The sequence below is a fragment of the Biomphalaria glabrata genome, chromosome 12, assembly GCF_947242115.1.
Source record: "Biomphalaria glabrata chromosome 12, xgBioGlab47.1, whole genome shotgun sequence".
Classification (NCBI taxonomy): domain Eukaryota; kingdom Metazoa; phylum Mollusca; class Gastropoda; family Planorbidae; genus Biomphalaria; species Biomphalaria glabrata.
This window is the reverse complement of record NC_074722.1, coordinates 20,657,668-20,677,481: the sequence shown is the minus strand read 5'-3', so window position 1 is coordinate 20,677,481 and position 19,814 is coordinate 20,657,668. Positions and strand designations below refer to the sequence as shown.

Here is a 19,814-nt window from a genome sequence, read left to right as displayed (position 1 = left end):
TGTTTTTAGCTCCAAACATAAAAACAAATGAATTATAAACAAGGAGAATGTGATATAAGAATCTACTAATATATGTAGATCTAGATTTAGATCTCTAGATCTCTAGAATATAATCAACATCTAAATCTAGATCTAATCTGAATCAGCCAGGAAAACCAAGGACTAAGCAGAGTTGAAGTCACTGATTAACATGTATGACTATATTGACACATGCAAAGCGTAGGACGTTTTTTTAGCGGCCCCCGAAAGGGGAAAAGACGCTATTAGTTTTGTGCGAAATGTCTGTTCGTCTGTCCGTCTGACCGTCTGTCCGTCTGTCCGTCCGTCCCGTTTAGATCTCGTAAACTAGAAAAGATATTGAAAATCCGACATCACAATATTTTAGACCATTCAAAGTTCTGATGCAACGGCTACTTTTTTTTTTCTGAAAGCGAAAAATCTTATTTTTAAAATCAGTTATGCAAGCAGTTTTTTAAAGAGAAAAAGCTAATTAGTATGCATTATAAGTTAGACCTAATTTAAAATGAATAGTGATCTTATAAACTTCATTTTTCTGAACATTTTTTTTATTGCGGAATTTTTTTTTTTTTTATTTTTTTTTTGAGGATTCAAATAAGAGATTGAGCCTTTTCAAAACAATTAGATCAATTATAAGACATCAGTTAGGCCAGGGGAGGCGCGGTGGCTGAGCGGTAAAGCGCTTGGCTTCCGAACCGGGGGTCCCGGGTTCGAATCCTGGTGAAGACTAGTATTTTCAACTTTGGAATCTTTGGGCGCCTATGAGTCCACTCAGCTCTAATGGGTACCTGACATTAGTTGGGGAAAAGTATAGGCGGTTGGTCGTTGTGCTGGCTACATGACACCCTCGCTAACCGTAGGCCACAAAAACAGATGAACTTTACATCATCTGTCCTATAGACCACAAGGTCTAAAAGGGGAACTAGTTAGGCCAGGTTCACATCTAACTTTACATTCACTTACACCTATCCTTTGATCTGCGGGACCTTCTGTTAACCTTCTTTCTCCATTCTTATCTCTCATTTGTCTTTGATATAATTTCATTTGGATGTTCTTTCTGAAAACATTGAAGCCTGCCTGGGTGGACCTCTTCGGGGGCCGATTTTGAGTTTGTGTTTCCACACAAACTGTCATTTGTAACCTTGTTTTTTTTTTAAATAACATCTGCACTATATAAAATAAGATCTCTAGACAGATTTAGATATCTAGAGTAGAATCAACATCTAGATTTAGATATCTAGAATAGAATCAATATCTAGATTTAGATATCTAGAGTAGAATCAATATCTAGATTAAATCTCTAGAAAAAAATTAACATCTAGATTAAATCTCTAGAAAAGAATTAACATCTAGGTTAAAATCTCTAGAATAGAATCAAACATCTGGATCAATGGTTCCCAAACTTTTTTGTCTCGTAGACCCCTTGCCATGTTTTCTGGTTTTCGGTAGACCCCCTGCTTAGCTTGTATTGCTTATTTGCAAATTCATCAACTCCAATTTTCTTTTAAAATAATTTCTAATTTTAGTGAGTCGCAGAGTGAAAAGGTAATTTAAAGCTACATTTTATGTTATAGAGATCTTTTTTTTATTGATAGAATTGAAATTTAAGACAATTAAAATAACAATGAATATGTATTACTGGTGGCTGAGAGGTAAAGCGCTTAACTTCTGAATCGGGGTCCCGGGTTCGAATCCTGGTTAACACTTTTTAATTTCGCTTAAGTACCATTCTAAAAGTTTTCGCCAAGAGCAGTTTCTCGTGTATTTCTTGATCTTTCACACGTGGCCACATATTAGGTTTTATATAATACAGACGTAACTTCAAAAAAGAAGATGATTACGTCCTACTAACAGGAGAAGGGTTAAGGCGAGTTAATGACACCTAAACAATAAGCTTCGGACAGATGGGGCTCATTTGTCATGGCTGGCTACCCAACTAAGAGAAGAAAAAATGAATTCGAACTTCTGATACCTTGCCGATATACACAATCTTGGAAAAGGCTTCGGGAGTCAACACTGAAGAAAAATGAAAAGTCGGCGACCTTAGGCAGTTTGCAGCACACAGCGCTACTCTATGTGACGCCGCTGATCCCAACTGTATAATTATACAAGAAGCTTTTAATGTTATGACTCATACCTATGTGTCCTTGAACTGTATTGTTGCTTAAAGTAATTCTTTTAGTCAAATCAAATGTAGGTTTTTAAAACTACTTCAATGTCTAGAAAATCAATATTTTACCTAGAGAGTGTTTTCCGTAGTTGGCTATAAGATAATGATGATGAAAGAGATATTGTAAGATTCTCAAAACCCATCATCGTCTCAAATGATCCTCCAGCATAATGATTTTCATATCTTTTTTAAAAGGCACTTAGGCAAACGCTTGTTTGACATGGAAGGAATTTTAAATAATCAACGCTGTACAATCTACATTTGTTTTTGTTAAACATTAGTTGCATGTTTTAGTTGCATGTAGACACAATTAAGCTGTTTAAATAAGTATTGAAATTTAATACAACAATTTTTCGTTTGAATAGCAGGATGAATATTGAAAGGATTAACTATTAAGGTACAGATCATATATTAGTGTATGGATTAATTACATTAATGGGATCTGAAAAAAAGGTTCACATCCTGCTTAAATAAAATCTATTATCGTAGACCCCCGTGGACATCTCATAGACGCCCAATTTACTTTTTCACTTTCGTAGACCCCTTGGAAGTTTTCGTAGACCCCTGGGGGTCTATATAGAGCACTTTGGAAATTACTGATCTGGATGATGATCTAGATTTAGATGTCTAAAATTGAATCATCTAGATTAAAATCTCTAGAATAGAATCAACATCGAGATTTAGATCTCTAGAATAGAATTAACATCTAGATTTAGATCTCTAGATCTAGAACATCTAGATCTAGAGTTTGAGTTTTGAGTTTAGGCACATCGGCACAATTTAGGCCTTGTCGTGCCCGTAATCCTTTAAGGATCACTCTCCCTTTATATAACAAGGGCTAAATTCTATACAGTTAAATCATTAATAGAATTAACATCTAGATCTAGATATCTGTAATAGAATCAACATTTAGATTTAGATCGCTATATCTAGATTAGAACTAACTTTATAGAGTGATCTATACCAATTTAAATCTATTCTAGATCTAGATTATAAGTAGTGAGTAGATCGAATCTAAATCATCAAGATTCTTGATTTTTAAATTCTAGACTGATTATTAATAAACAGATTTCGAGTGAGGCGGCGAAGCGTAGGCCTACATTAGTGATGCTCTAACCCAGTGGTCTTCAAACTTTTCTTTACCCTACCGCTCCCTTTTCTTATTGTTTCTATAAACTAATCCGCCGAGTTCCGCAAGGTTGTTAACGCCGGAAGTGGTAGTTGTTCTAAGCCCACCATTACCTATAAAATGCTTCCAATGGCACGCGCCTCAAATAGCCTCTGACAACCAGTCCAACTCCTGGCCTTCAAGTGTTGTTCAGATAATGAGCCAGGTGGAACTGTTATCACCAACAGGAGAAGGGGCAAAGGCGAGCAACTGGCGCCTAAACCACTAAGCTTCGGGAGGAAGGGGTCGTTAGCCTTGGCTGGCTACCCATCTAGGAGAAGGAAAACTCTGAATCCAAACTTCCTCTGCCTTGCGGCTATACTCAAACATGGGAAAGGCTTCGGGAGACAACCATGAGGAAAAATCAGGAGCTGGTGACCCTTAGACAGATTGCTGCACACTGTGCTACAGCCTGGCAGAGTCTGCGGCGCTGCTGATCCCAAACTGTTTCGGATATTCCGTTCCTTTGGTCATATCAGCTGCGCAGAGAGGGGGGAACTGCTGTGTGGGTGACATCGTTCTGACCATAGACAAAACCCAGACTTTCATATCGCTTACTCAAAGCCCAAATCCAAAAACTAGAGAGGACACTGCAGCTTCGCCTTTGGTGTCGGCCAAAAATGGGAAGTGGCAGTTACCGGTTATAAGCTCAAATGCTCAATTGACTTAGAGCGCCATTGACCACTTTCGCTGGTGGGAGAGATCCTAGGATCCCAACGGACAGCTACCGCCTGCCTTAAGCTGGGCAACCCCCAGTCACTAAGGTGCTGTCCCGTCATGCGTGTCTTCCTCGTTTGGGTACACGAGGATAGGACAAAATCTGAAAAGCAGGCACAAAGCCAATTTACCAGTCGACATGAAGAAAAAAGAGGCGCTCTTCTCTTAAACTGGGCACATGGAATGTGCGTACTTTACAAACTGGACTTAATGTAAACTTACCAGACATAGAAGATGCCAGAAAATCCGCAATAATAAATGATGAACTGTCCAGGCTCAAAGTAGACATTGCTGCTCTCCATGAAGACTACACCTTCTTCTTACGGAACAGGTTATCATCCTCGGCGACCTCAATGCACGCGTTGGATCTGACACCTCTTCATGGGACAGCTGTATTGGCGTTTTGGTGTCGGAAAAGTAAATGAAAATGGAAAAAGACTCCTCGAGAATTGCTCACTACACTAATACCTATTTCTAAACTAAACCACAGCACAGAGTATCTTGGCGGCACCTTCCCTCCAAACACTGGCACCAACTAGATCTAATCATGGTAAGACAAAAGTGCTTAAAATCTGTCAAGCTTACCAGGTCCTATCACAGTGCAGACTGTGACACAGATCATTCCTTGTTATGTTGTAAGATCAATCTTCTCCCTAAAAAAATCCACCATACCAAGACCCCAATCGGATGTAAGCAAGATGTGCCACTCTGATCCCCAGATACAGTTTGCAGAAACTTTTGAACGGGAATACAAAAGTGCTTCTGGAAATACATCAACAAAAAAATGGGAACACATCAAGTCCACCAGACTTCCCTGGACATCTTTGGAAGAAAACTTACAAAGCCAAACGATTGGTTCGACTCTAAATCAACTATACTAGCACCTGTCATCGGAGCAAAGAGAGAAGCACTCGCTGCATACAAGGCGAAATCTACCCATTGAAAGAAGCTAGAGCCACTGTGCAGAGGACAATTAATACTGGATAGAGCTCTGTGAGAATATTCAGCTCGCTGCTCAAGCAGGCAACATAAGAGGGATGTATCAAAAAGGCTCTCGGACTTGCCCAAAACAATTCAGCACCTCTCAAATCAACCACTGGGGAAACTATCACAGACAAGAGTGAACAAATGCACAGATGGGTCGAACATTACTCCGAACTCTACGCCACAACAAGCTCAGTCTCTTCCTCAGCCCTTATCGCTATCAACCAATTACCCATAATGAATGAACTAGACGAAGTACCCACTCTATTAGAACTCAACAAAGCCATAGACAACATTGCTGCCCGCAAAGCGCCTGGATGTGACAGTATCCCCACAGAACTTCTGAAGCCAACCTCTACATGAACTGCTCTGCAAATATTGACAAGAAGGCGCTGTGCCATAGGATCTTCGTAATGCTAATATCATCACCCTGTACAAAATTGACAGAAGCGACTGCAACAACTACAGGGGAATTTCTCTCCTAAACATTGTAGGCAAAGTCTTTGCTCGAGTGATACTTCCCAGGCTACAAAAACTTGCTGATCGAGTCAATCCAGAATCACAGTGCGGCTTTCGCTCAGGGAGATCCACAACTGACATGATTTTCTCCATCTTCAACTTCAGGAAAAGTGCAGAGAGCAAAGAATGCTTTCCACCAAAACATGATGGGTATAGTACAGTTCTATGGCGCCTGCTCCGAAAGTTTCAGTATAAACAGCGGAGTCAAACAAGGATGTGTCCTGGCCCCAAACCTCTTTGGAATACTCTTTTCAATGCTAATCTACCAGGCGTTTTACAAATCCACCGAAGGCATATATCTTTATTCCAGATTCGATGACAAACTTCTAAATATTGCTAGACTGAGGGCCAAAACTAAAACCAGAACCACCCTCATATAAATACTCTAAATATGCTTTTCGCGGACGACGCAGCGGTAGTGGCACACTCACAAGAGGAGCTTCAGTCACTAATGTCCTGCTTCTCTAAGGCTTGCAAAGAGTATGGCCTAACCATTAGCACAAAGAAAACTAATGTTATCGGACCACCTGCAACAGCACCACCATCCATCCTCATTGATGATATTAAACTAGACGCCGTAAACGAATTCTGCTGCCTTGGATCTACAATCCAAGGTGACCTGTCACTAGAAGAGGAGATCAAAAAACGCATAGGGAACGCCGCATCAACCTTCGCTAGACTCCGACCAAGAGTTTGGGAAAACCAGAAGCTCACCACATCAACCAAAATGGAGGTCTACAAGACATGCATTCTTAGCACGCTATTGTATACGGCAGCAAGTCGTGGACAATCTACACAAAACAAGAGAGAAAACTAAACTCATTCCACTTGCGCTGCCTTCGAAGGATCTTAAGAATAACATGGAAAGAAAGAGTGTGTAATACTGAGATCCTCGCTAGAACGGGCTTTCCCAGCATCTTTACGGTCCTCATGCAACGCCGCCTGCGCTGGCTCGGATATGTTCTTCGAAAAATCATTCTGTACTGACAACTTGCGACTGGCTCAAGAAAAAATGGTCGCCCCCACCTCCGTTACGTTGATGTGATAAAAAGGGTTTTAAAAATCAGTAAACATTGATACTTACCATTGGGAAGACATAGCCTTAGACCGTACTAGCTGGAGAGAGACGGTGACAAAGAAAGCTATAGAAAGCGAGAAAACATGGGCCTCGATTTTTGAAGAAAAGCGTGCCACACGGAAAATGGCCAGCTCCTCTACCACCAAAGCGAAAGCCACCTTGACATGCAATATATGTGGACGGGAGTGTCTCTCCAAAATAGTGCTCCACAGACATTTGAAAAAGTGTTCGAGATGAACCATAGTCGTTTCACGAGTGATGGAGGCCAATGAAACAAATCCGCCAGCGCCCCTCTCAAGAAAAAATACTAAGAAAGAAGCGTGAGAAGGCAAATTATACAAAAATTATGTCATATTACTTCAGTGATTACACACACAAATACATCTCATTGTCATGATTTTCTTTCAAATCCTTTGAATTCCCTTTTTAAGCTATTGAATATTAGGACCTACTATTTTTAGGTTTAATTGTAAATTTAGTTTTATTTTTTATATAAATATAATTATTGCTGAATTCACTACAAAATAAAATTAATGGGAACATTGTTGCTTCTGCAGTCAAATGTCAAGCTTTCACTACATTTACTATTTTAACTGTGAATAGACCATGTTTTTAATAACTTAACTAAATAAAATTTAGCTCTTGTGGTATGAAGGGAGAGTAACCTTTAAGGGATTACGGGCACGACAGGGCCTAAAGTGTGCCGATGTGCCAAAAAAACTCATACTCAAACTCAATTAGCCAAAGCAAGGCAAAGGTCTCCTCTAGAGGCTACATCCAGTCTATTTCTTTGCTTACTCACTAAGTTTGTTACGCACTAAATACAGTTTAACCATGTATGTTCATGGAAAAGCTAAAAATAATTCCATTTTCGATCACAGTTTTGGAATTTTACAGCAAAATTTAAGTACAGCCACATCTCTGTCGTGCCTCCTATGTTAACATTCTTTTTACTGAAGGCATAATTTTGTAAATCTATTTTTCCCTATAACTCAATTTGAACATACTGTAACAGATGTGTAAAAATTGTCATATATATATTGTCTGTCCGTCCGTCCCGTTTAGATCTCAGAAACTAATATTTTAGATCATTCAAAGTTCTGATGAATCGCTACTTTTTTTATTTTCTGAAAGCTAAAAATCTAATTTTTTAAATCAATTATGTAAGCAGTCTTTTCATAAAAATACACCATTTTTACAACTATTCACTATTAATAGTGACAAACACTGAAGGCATTTTGGTAAGGGAGCCGACTATTTACTATTTTGTAACACATTTATGCAAATGGTTTTAGATTTTTGATCAGAAAATATTTTTTACAATTGTATTGCTAAGTTATGTAAGTTCTGTCATACTAAATACTACATTTACAAAAAAAAGTTAATTTTTTTTTTAAAGAGAAAAAATCTATTTACTATGCAAATAAGTTGGACATAATTTAAAACAACAATTAATAAGTAGTTTTTCATGTTATCGCGTGAACTGCAGCAGTTAGACTGCCACAAAGAACACATAACTAAAGGAATTTTTTTTACTTAGACTTTGAATAAGTGATTGACCATTTACAAAGCAATTAGATCAATTAGATACTCATTATAAGACACAGTTAGGCCAGGTTCACATCTAACTTCACTTTCACCTATCCCTTGGTCTGCGCCACACAGGATCTGTCAACCTTTTTTCTCCATTCTTCTCTATCATTTGCCTTTGATAGAATTTCATTATATTATTTCTGAAAATATTGAAACCTTCTTTTTTACCTGTCTTGGTGGACCACTTCTGAGAGAATTTAATACCGATATTCTTCTGAAAATATTAAAACCTGCCTTTGGGGGCCGATTTTGAGTTCGTGTTTCCACACAAACTGTCTTTGTAACCTTGTTAAATCAAATACAGAATTTTAATTCAAAACTTGGAATCACTATATTTACAGAAACAAAACGGTATCAGATAAATAACTTTGTTTCAAAGTTAAATAATAAAATATTCATATTTTCTACTAGATTTAATAAAATACAAGACTGATCTCTACAAATTCTAACTCAAAACTAAAATACGTCCTATCTCTACGAAGTTTACATTCCGACTGAATGTTCTCGACCTTGTTTTTGACGCTTATAACCAATGAAATTATTTTCTTCAACCAATCAAAACACTTCCTGTGAGGTGTCACCTACTTGATTGACGTCTGGTAGATGGGTATTTCCCACACCTGCAGTCGGTTATCCCGTACTTGACATAGTTCATTTTAAATTATACTTTGGTTTATTACATTGATTCCTGACAATTACTAATTTAAATAATTACAAGTCAAGACTCTGGAAAAAACAACTCCTCAATACTTTGAAGAAACGAATACTATACTGAGCTGGTTTGATCCAAGACACGACTCACTATCAAAAGTATTTCTTCAAGGTGCAGTGGAGCCACCAGAGGGAAGGAAGGGCTTTCCAAGGAAACGCTCGCTGAATTACGTCAGAGAATGGACTGGCCTCTCTTTTGGAATCTTGCTAAGAAAAGCTACTATTTTTGCTATTTGAGCTACTTATTTTTAATAACTTTTACTTAAATGTATAACATTTAGATATTTAGTTATAAAGGGGGAATAGGCCTAACTCTTGAGGGATTATGGGCACGACAAGGTCTAAACTGTGCCAAAAACCCAAAATATCAATTACAGCTGCTGACCGGGAAAAATGAAGGGATTCGGTTACGCGAGCTGTCACAACACCCCTACGACGAAAGTCACGGGACTGATAATGATGATGAATTTAAATAATATATGTTACTTATTTATATTTATTGGGTGTTTCCATAATTGCCAACGGAAACACTATTGTAACAGTAACACCTGCGAATATAGTTCCTTATATAAGTTATTATTGATATCTCAACCTCACGAATACAAAATTCAATTATTTATAAATATATATTTGAAACAAAATAAGGAAAAAAAGGGGAAGAGCATTATTAAGGCACTTGGAACATTTTGTTTTGAAAGGAACGTCTGTATTTTTTAAGATATTCATTCTAATCCAGCTCAACGTAGTACACAAATATGTCAGGATGTCAATTGTAACTAGCTAGTACACACATATTACAAGATGTCAATTATAACTAGCCAGTACAGACATATTACAAGATGTCAATTCAACTTAGTGCACACATATTACAAGATGTCAATTCAACTTAGTGCACACATATTACAAGATGTCAATTCAACTTAGTGCACACATATTACAAGATGTCAATTCAACTTAGTGCACACATATTACAAGATGTCAATTCAACTTAGTGCACACATATTACAAGATGTCAATTCAACTTAGTGCACACATATTACAAGATGTCAATTCAACTTAGTGCACACATATTACAAGATGTCAATTCAACTTAGTGCACACATATTACAAGATGTCAATTCAACTTAGTGCACACATATTACAAGATGTCAATTCAACTTAGTGCACACATATTACAAGATGTCAATTCAACTTAGTGCACACACATATTATATTATTGTACATTTGATTCGTGACAAACAGTGGCGTAGCTAAGGATGTGGGAGCTTGGGGAACTTGACCTCTTTAGGGGCCGATGTTTTCACTTCATTACATACAATAATGGCGTAATATTCAATATTTAATGTAAACAAAAATTTAGACACTCATTTGAGGGCCCGGGGGGGAGGAGTTCACTGGTGACAAAACTAATTCAGTGTATTCTTTCAAGATAGTAGACAACCAGTCCAAGTTATTCTAACTAGACAGTACAGTCATGAGTGCCAAAGATGCCTCTGTCAGTAAAAGCAAAGTATCAAGAAGTAAATCACTCGCAGCGTCGAAGGAGACAATATCTACCGTTGGAGTGGATTCAGCACAGGTGGGTTGCATTCAGTTAAACAATAAAATGTAGAAGAAATTTAAGGTGTTGTCGTACCTAATAGAAACATCATTTAGAAATGGCCTTGACTCAACTCTGTCTTGGTATTATCCTTTTCTTGTCCGCGTGCTCAAAGCCAATTCTCTTTCCATGCTGTTGGATATATTTTATTTAAAAGAATTACTTTTGAACTTTTTTTTGTTGTTGTTGGCTAGCTGTGTAGGATGGTTGACTTCGATTGTTATTTGGATAGTCTTTACATATCAATATCTGAAACAAGGATTTCTAAAAAATAAAATTAATACATACCAGTCGACCGCGGCGTAGAATATGCCGCTATTTTGCAGGGCCGGACTTTTTACCTTACCTTTTACCTATCCCTTAGTCTGTTGGACCGTTGGGGTACCTGGAAAGATTTGTCGACCGTCTTTCTCCGTTCCTCCCTTTTTTTGCCTTGTTTAGAACCTCTCTCAATGGCAGGCCCGTCCGTCCATTCTTTAATGTTGTCCTCCCATTGCTTTTTCTGTCTGCCTCTTCTTCTTTCTCTGGCACTGTTCCCTGAAGGAAGGTCTTTGCGAGCCCCGTAGATCTTGTAATGTGGCCAAAGGTTTTAAGCTTTCGTCTTTTTACAATAGTTAGCAGGTTGTCATGGGCTCCGATCGCTGCAGTAACCCTGTCTCTGATTTCTTGGTTTGTGATGCGGCCTTTGAATGTGATGCCTAGGATCCTTCTGTAGCATCTCAATTCCATTGCTAGGATCCTCCTCTCTAGCTCTGCATACAACATCCACGACTCGCAAACATATAAAAAATGTGGCCATGACCAGAGAGCGCATCAGTCTGATTTTGGTGCAGAGGGCTAAGCCTTTATCTTTCCATATTATTTTAAGTTTTGAAAGGGCTGCTGTGGACTGTGCTATTCGAGCCAATAGTTCGGGGTTTGTTCCCTCATCTGAGACAATAGCTCCGAGGTATTTGAAGCTGTTAACACTAGTTAGCTTTTCACCTCCAATACTGATGCCTCTTTTAAAGCCCTGATGGCTATTGGTCATAATTTGAGTTTTTTCGGCATCTATTTGCATGCCATATGCTGCGGAAGTCTTGTCAATGCACATCACCAGGTCAGCTAGTTCTTCTTCTGTCCCTGCTAGGCCATCAATGTCATCTGCGAATCGCAAGTTAGTAATTTTTCCTCCTCCAATGCTAACAGTACCTTCATAGCCCTCGAAGCCATCTTCCATTATCCTTTCAAGGAAGATATTGAAGAGTGTTGGTGACAGTAGACAGCCTTGTCTTACTCCAACTGTGGTTTTGAACCAGTCCCCAATATTATTATTGAAGTACACCGCACTGGTGGCATCCTTGTAGAGGTTCTGGATAACTTTGATTATGCCATACTCGATCGAAAGCTTTCTTGAAATCAATAAAGACATGGAAAAGATTCTCTTGGTGTTGGAGATATTTCTCACAGAGTATTCTGAGGTTTAGAATTTGTTCTGTTGTGCTGCGACCTTGTCTAAAACCGGACTTAGACCACTGCAACCTATGCGTCCGCAGTGTGCCCCGCACTTTCATAGGACCCACACTAATTTTAGGTGTATAAATTATTAAATTAAACCATTTTATAACTTAGAACAGATTTCGAGCGGCCTCCTGATTTACCAGGAGCTCCTGGAAATATCAAGAAATTGCAAAATATACGAAAACGTCCTGGAAATATCCGGAAAGTATTAAAATCTATTGAAAACACATACAAATCTCCTTAAATATATACACCAAAAATTGTCATTTTGGGGTGTTATTCAATATGGAAAACGCCAATCCTACGCGCGAAAAAAAAAGGCATTATGCAATACCCATAATTGTGGAATCTAGTGAAAGAAGCTTCTCGAGCCTCAAACTAATGAAGAATTACTTGAGATCAACAATTCTCAAAGATAGATTGAAACATTTGGTAATTCTTGCTATTGAGCGTGATCTATGTAGGAAACTGAATTCTTATGTTATACTGTATGACTTCGCTACACGCAAGGCTCGTGTAGTAATTATGTGCGTAGTAAAGAATGAATAAAATTCAATGACGATTATATGTTCTAATACAAACTTTTAATTTTCACTTATTATCCGTATCCCTACCAAAGCTGGGCCCTGCGAAATCCGTTTCGCATTGGGTCCTACAATGGTTAGTCAAGCCCTGCTATTTAATAACGGGTGAATACGACTTGCAGAAATAAAAGAGTGATCTTTTAATTACTTGGTGTCCAAACTCTTGAGTCATGAATATATTAATACATATGACTGTACATTATAAATCGAGGTATGATAATATCATTTTTTTAAAGCTGAGTTATATGAGTAAATATAGAAGCTTTTTATGAATAATCTAGTTTTATATTCCTTTTGTTTCGATAATTTTAAATTGAGGAAATTCTTGTTACGTGTATTGTTTAACGCTGGTTGCTTGTAACCATAGACATAGATATATAGACTGGACGATAAAGTAAAAATTATTATGGGAAACATTTGGGAAAAGATAAGTTTGTATGAATTATACAGCAATTATGAGCAGTGTAAAATTAAAAGTATTTATAGTTTGTTTTTTTTTTAGCCATAACCTATATAATTGATAGAACCCCTTCTGTATTATTATATCTCTAATCGTGCCTACCAAATCTATTAAATTTACATAATTAAAATAATTATAAATAGTTTTAAATACTAGATTTAGATCTAGTCTATATAAATATAGTAAAAAAATACTACTTACTACTAGTACTATACTATAAACTATAATTGTAATCAGTATAGTCTAGTCTATAGACACTATAGTCTATAGTTAGTATATAAAATAAATAGTCTAGGACTAGATTGTCACTAGATCTATAATCTATACTTATATTAGATCTAGTCTATAGTCTGCATGCATAGATGATAGACTGATTAGTTTAATAGTTAGTAGTAAAAAGTATGAAAAGTATTAGTCCTAGTTATTGCAAATATTAGTCATATTTATTAGATTTAGATCTATCAATATTAAATTAGTGACTGACAGTCACAGTTATTCTGACTTACTGAAACTGAAAGTTACTGTGTATAATATTCAATTTTTTTTCAACCTTTAGAATTTATCCTTGGCCTATCGTACTACGAACATTAGAGCACGTTCAGCTCATTTTCTTTGACTTTTTTGACTAAAAACTAATTCTAACAATTTGAATCGATAAGACGACCGCCATACATTAATAAAGAAGCCATGTCAACAAACATAGTTCCACATCACAAACCTATATATATTTGCCTATGTCTATGATTATGAAACAAAGGCAAAATACTGGGAATATGGCAGTTTTGTACTTTTCAAAACTAAAGATCATAATTATATATTGGCTGAAATGTTAGTCCTAGAATTTATAGCTCAATTGCCGCCATTTTTTTTCACATAGATATAGTACATCAAACATATTTGACTTCCCCCAAATAAAAATAACTTCCTACTTCCAGTCTATATTTATTTATGCCTATGCTTGTAACATAATAGAAAAGACTCTATTATACAGAAATATATGTCATGGCTGTAATGACATTTATATTCTTGAATTCAACACATTTCCTATAGAGTTCCCCTCCACTGAGTTGATGTGTTTTTATAGGACTAAGTACTGACATCTCACATATTTCTTTTGTTCTTGATGTAGATTGTTGCAAAAGAAGCTAGAGAAGACAGGCGTTCACAGATATTAAAAACTCATAAGTATTTATTTTTGAATGTCTCTCATTATTTGTGTCTATCTGCTGATGAAGTCGAAGAGTTTGCTTTGGATGAAGAAAATGTAAGTCTCTTGTTCTTCTAGATTTCCCTTTACAAATGATGTTAAACGTTCGAGCTCAAACAAACTTGAAGATGTTTAGGAAATCAAAGGATGGTTGGGATTAGTACAGTTCATGTCTGCTTTGGGTTTTTGACTCGACTTTTTCTTTGCCTAAACTGTGCCGATGTGCCAGAAAAACACAAAATATGAAATATCAAACATCGACTAGGACGAGTCCGGACCGAGAACAGTCGTAAGCTAGCCAGGTCATTGGTGTCTCAGGCAACTCTTAGGACGTATATTTCTTGAGCACGTCGTTTGTTGCACAGCTCCCCAAAAAGAAGTCACTTAGGAGGTCGGACTACATGTCCACTCTATCGCTCTACATTCCCACTTTAACGCACTACATTCCCACTCTATCGCACTACATTCCCACTATATAGCACTACATTCCCACTCTATAGCACTACATTCCCACTTTATAGCACTACATTCCCACTTTATAGCATTACATTCCCAGTATATAGCACTACATTCCCACTATATAGCACTACATTCCCACTCTATAGCACTACATTCCCACAACATAGCACTACATTCCCACTACATAGCACTACATTCCCACTCTATAGCACTACATTCCCACTCTATCGGACTACATTCCCACTTTATAGCATTACATTACCACTCTATCGCACTACATTCCCACTTTATAGCATTACATTACCACTCTTTCGCACTACATTCCCATTATGTAGCACTACATTCCCACTCTATCGCAATACTTTCCCACTCTATCGGACTACATTCCCACTTTATAGCATTACATTACCACTCTATCGCACTACATTCCCACTTTATAGCATTACATTACCACTCTATCGCACTACATTCCCATTATGTAGCACTACATTCCCACTCTATCGCAATACTTTCCCACTCTATCGGACTACATTCCCACTTTATAGCATTACATTACCACTCTATCGCACTACATTACCACTCTATCGCACTACATTCCCACTCTATCGCACTACATTCCCACTCTATCGCACTACATTCCCACTCTATCGTACTACATTACCACTATAACTCACTACATTCCCACTATAACTCACTACATTCCCACTCTATCGCACTACATTCCCACTATAACTCACTACATTCCCACTATAACTCACTACATTCCCACTCTATCGCACTACATTCCCACTCTATCGCACTACATTCCCACTCTATAGCACTACATTCCCACTATAACTCACTACATTCCCACTCTATCGCACTACATTCCCACTATAACTCACTACATTCCCACTATAACTCACTACATTCCCACTCTATCGCACTACATTCCCACTCTATCGCACTACATTCCCACTATAACTCACTACATTCCCACTCTATCGGACTACATTCCCACTATATCGGACTACATTCCCACTCTATAGCACTACATTCCCACTCTATCGCACTACTTTCCCACTCTATCGGACTACTTTCCCACTCTTTCGCACTACTTTCCCACTCTATCGCACTACATTCCCACGGGCACTACTTTCCTACTCTATCGCACTACATTCCCACTATATCTTCTTTTAAACGTTGTACACAAGAAGTTCATGTTCGTCTAATTGATAACTTGTACACCGCGATGTTACTTACATAAGTCGTGCCAAAGACCACTGGTATTCTTGCACACCTACATAAGTCGTGCCAAAGACCACTGGTATTCTTGCCTACCTACATAAGTCGTGCCAAAGACCACTGGTATTCTTGGCTACCTACATAAGTCGTGCCAAAGACCACTGGTATTCTTGCACACCTACATAAGTCGTGCCAAAGACCACTGGTATTCTTGCACACCTACATAAGTCGTGCCAAAGACCACTGGTATTCTTGGCTACCTACATAAGTCGTGCCAAAGACCACTGGTATTCTTGGCTACCTACATAAGTCGTGCCAAAGACCACTGGTATTCTTGCACACCTACATAAGTCGTGCCAAAGACCACTGGTATTCTTGCCTACCTACATAAGTCGTGCCAAAGACCACTGGTATTCTTGCCTACCTACATAAGTCGTGCCAAAGACCACTGGTATTCTTGGCTACTTACATAAGTCGTGCCAAAGACCACTGGTATTCTTGCCTACCTACATAAGTCGTGCCAAAGACCACTGGTATTCTTGCCTACCTACATAAGTCGTGCCAAAGACCACTGGTATTCTTGCCTACCTACATAAGTCGTGCCAAAGACCACTGGTATTCTTGCCTACCTACATAAGTCGTGCCAAAAACCACTGGTATTCTTAGCTACCTACATAAGTCGTGCCAAAGACCACTGGTATTCTTAGCTACCTACATAAGTCGTGCCAAAGACCACTGGTATTCTTGGCTACCTACATAAGTCGTGCCAAAGACCACAGGTATTCTTGCCTACCTACATACGTCGTGCCAAAGACCACTGGTATTCTTGCCTACCTACATACGTCGTGCCAAAGACCACTGGTATTCTTGGCTACCTACATAAGTCGTGCCAAAGACCACAGGTATTCTTGGCTACTTACATAAGTCGTGCCAAAGACCACTGGTATTCTTGGCTACCTACATAAGTCGTGCCAAAGACCACTGGTATTCTTTGCTACCTACATACGACGTGCCAAAGACCACAGGTATTCTTGGCTACTTACATAAGTCGTGCCAAAGACCACTGGTATTTTTGGCTACCTACATAAGTCGTGCCAAAAAACACTGGTATTCTTGCCTACCTACATAAGTCTTGCCAAAGACCACTGGTATTTTTGGCTACCTACATAAGTCGTGCCAAAAACCACTGGTATTCTTGCCTACCTACATAAGTCGTGCCAAAGACCACAGGTATTCTTGGCTACTTACATACGTCGTGCCAAAGACCACAGGTATTCTTGGCTACTTACATAAGTCGTGCCAAAGACCACTGGTATTTTTGGCTACCTACATAAGTCGTGCCAAAAACCACTGGTATTCTTGGCTACCTACATACGTCGTGCCTAAGACCACTGGTATTCTTGCCTACCTACATAAGTCGTGCCAAAGACCACTGGTATTCTTGCCTACCTACATAAGTCGTGCCAAAGACCACTGGTATTCTTGCCTACCTACATAAGTCGTGCCAAAGACCACTGGTATTCTTGGCTACCTACATAAGTCGTGCCAAAGACCACTGGTATTCTTGGCTACCTACATAAGTCGTGCCAAAGACCACTGGTATTCTTAGCTACCTACATAAGTCGTGCCAAAAACCACTGGTATTCTTGCCTACCTACATAAGTCGTGCCAAAGACCACAGGTATTCTTGGCTACTTACATACGTCGTGCCAAAGACCACAGGTATTCTTGGCTACTTACATAAGTCGTGCCAAAGACCACTGGTATTTTTGGCTACCTACATAAGTCGTGCCAAAAACCACTGGTATTCTTGGCTACCTACATACGTCGTGCCTAAGACCACTGGTATTCTTGCCTACCTACATAAGTCGTGCCAAAGACCACTGGTATTCTTGCCTACCTACATAAGTCGTGCCAAAGACCACTGGTATTCTTGCCTACCTACATAAGTCGTGCCAAAGACCACTGGTATTCTTGGCTACCTACATAAGTCGTGCCAAAGACCACTGGTATTCTTGGCTACCTACATAAGTCGTGCCAAAGACCACTGGTATTCTTAGCTACCTACATAAGTCGTGCCAAAGACCACTGGTATTCTTGCCTACCTACATAAGTCTTGCCAAAGACCACTGGTATTTTTGGCTACCTACATAAGTCGTGCCAAAAACCACTGGTATTCTTGCCTACCTACATAAGTCGTGCCAAAGACCACAGGTATTCTTGGCTACTTACATACGTCGTGCCAAAGACCACAGGTATTCTTGCCTACCTACATAAGTCGTGCTAAAGACCATTAGTATTCTTGGCCAGAAATAGCAGAGGGTCTTTTGTCCCCTTGGTCCCACCCATACCCCCAACACCAATTTACCACATTACCTATATAAACATTTATCCATACCCGTTTTTTTTTGTGTGCTGTATTTAGGTTATTGCTTGTTTTTTTCTAGTTGATAATCCCCTAAAGAATCCTTACAACAATGGATATTCAGGAACGGCGTTACAGGAGAGACAAGGGCTTTTAATCCTTTCTCCTTATTCTTTATCACGGGCAATGCACTCACCATCCCACTGGAGATCATAACACCTTTTCCTGTTAACCTTTCTCTTCCTTATATAAATATTTCAAGAGTGGTCGCCAAGATGAGGATAGTGGAGCGCAGTAGTTACTTTCAATGGAAACAAACGCCGAGGCAGCAGGATGCTTACAAACTTTTTCTGTCATAGAATCAAATTGTCAAATTGTCAATCACTTGTGTGAACGTTTTCTGTAGAATAAGTGTCTATTAGTTGGTAAATTGATATCTTTTGGATCTGGGAAAAGTTTCTTGTGATCCATTCTACGTGACAACTTATTAATGACGTTGTCTTTTAGTCTCTCAGGAAGTTAGTCAGATTCACAAACAAAGATGAAACCATCCTCTTTTTTCAATATCAGCAAAGACAGCCACTAACTTTTGAAGGTAAGTCTTAAACTAAGTCTACTTGACTGTTTCTAGGAAATTTAGCAGCTTTTTACCAAGTAACTTAATACAATATTTTGCAAGTGCCATTTTATCTTAGATTCGTGGAAACGTCTGAGTGGGGTGGGGGTGGGGTGGGGACTTAAACACCGTTCTCTAACGATTTTCTAAGAAATTTGAAATTTGGGAAAAAAATTACTAGCTCGTTGGCCACACTGGGAAAACTCTGACCATTATAATTTTACAAGTTACAAAAAAATAATAATTTAAATCTGCTTATAGAACAAATAAAAAATAGTTATCTTGAACAGACTATACGTCTTTGTATATTTTCGCATTGCTTGAAGAGTTTAATAAATTAATCCATGGAAACATTAATAGAAAACACATACATATAAGTCCACCTTTTTGTATAGCTTATGACAAATATATAAAGTTTATAATAGTCATGATAAAAATAAAAGATAATTAAAATTATTAACATGTTTCGTTTTGAGAATATCTGCGCCATTTTACATACAAATTCATTCGCCTTAAGATTGTCTGCCCACAGGGATTAAACTCCGACAGCATGAATGTTTGAGTCTAAATGTTCAGAATGATAGTGAAAGCATAAACTAGTTCTCAACCATTTACTTGTTACGAAACAAACATTTGCGCTCCTTTTATTGTCAGCTATGGTCCTACACAAAATGTTCTGCTGCAAGCTTTCGAAATGCTTTCTCCTTGCGCCTGTCGCCTCCAATAAAAATATGTTGACAAATAAAGTTAAATTAAGATTAAAATATTACAGACATACGAGGAATGTGTACATTTATCCTCGTGTTCAATCTTGCTAAAGACCTTTTTTATTTATGTATTA

General features: G+C 38.3%; 1 protein-coding gene across 6 annotated transcripts in view; it reads left to right on the top strand.

Moving 5' to 3' along the window:
• The window catches only part of LOC106055954 (dynein axonemal heavy chain 8-like), a 287,161-nt gene that overhangs the window by 2,178 nt on the left and 265,169 nt on the right, over window positions 1–19,814 (top strand). For 4 of the 6 annotated variants that reach the window (XR_008773876.1, XM_056005343.1, XM_056005342.1 and 1 more), the window contains exons 2-4: window positions 10,388–10,537; window positions 14,232–14,366; window positions 18,865–18,952. Coding sequence is in view for 4 of the 6 variants with exons in the window: in XM_056005343.1 (XP_055861318.1) it covers window positions 10,433–10,537; window positions 14,232–14,366; window positions 18,865–18,952 (328 nt within the window). In the remaining 2 variants the exon portion in view is untranslated. Of the gene's footprint in view, window positions 1–10,387; window positions 10,538–14,231; window positions 14,367–18,864; window positions 18,953–19,814 lie in introns of those variants that run through there. The other 2 variants (XM_056005341.1, XM_056005344.1) reach the window with 2 other exon arrangements.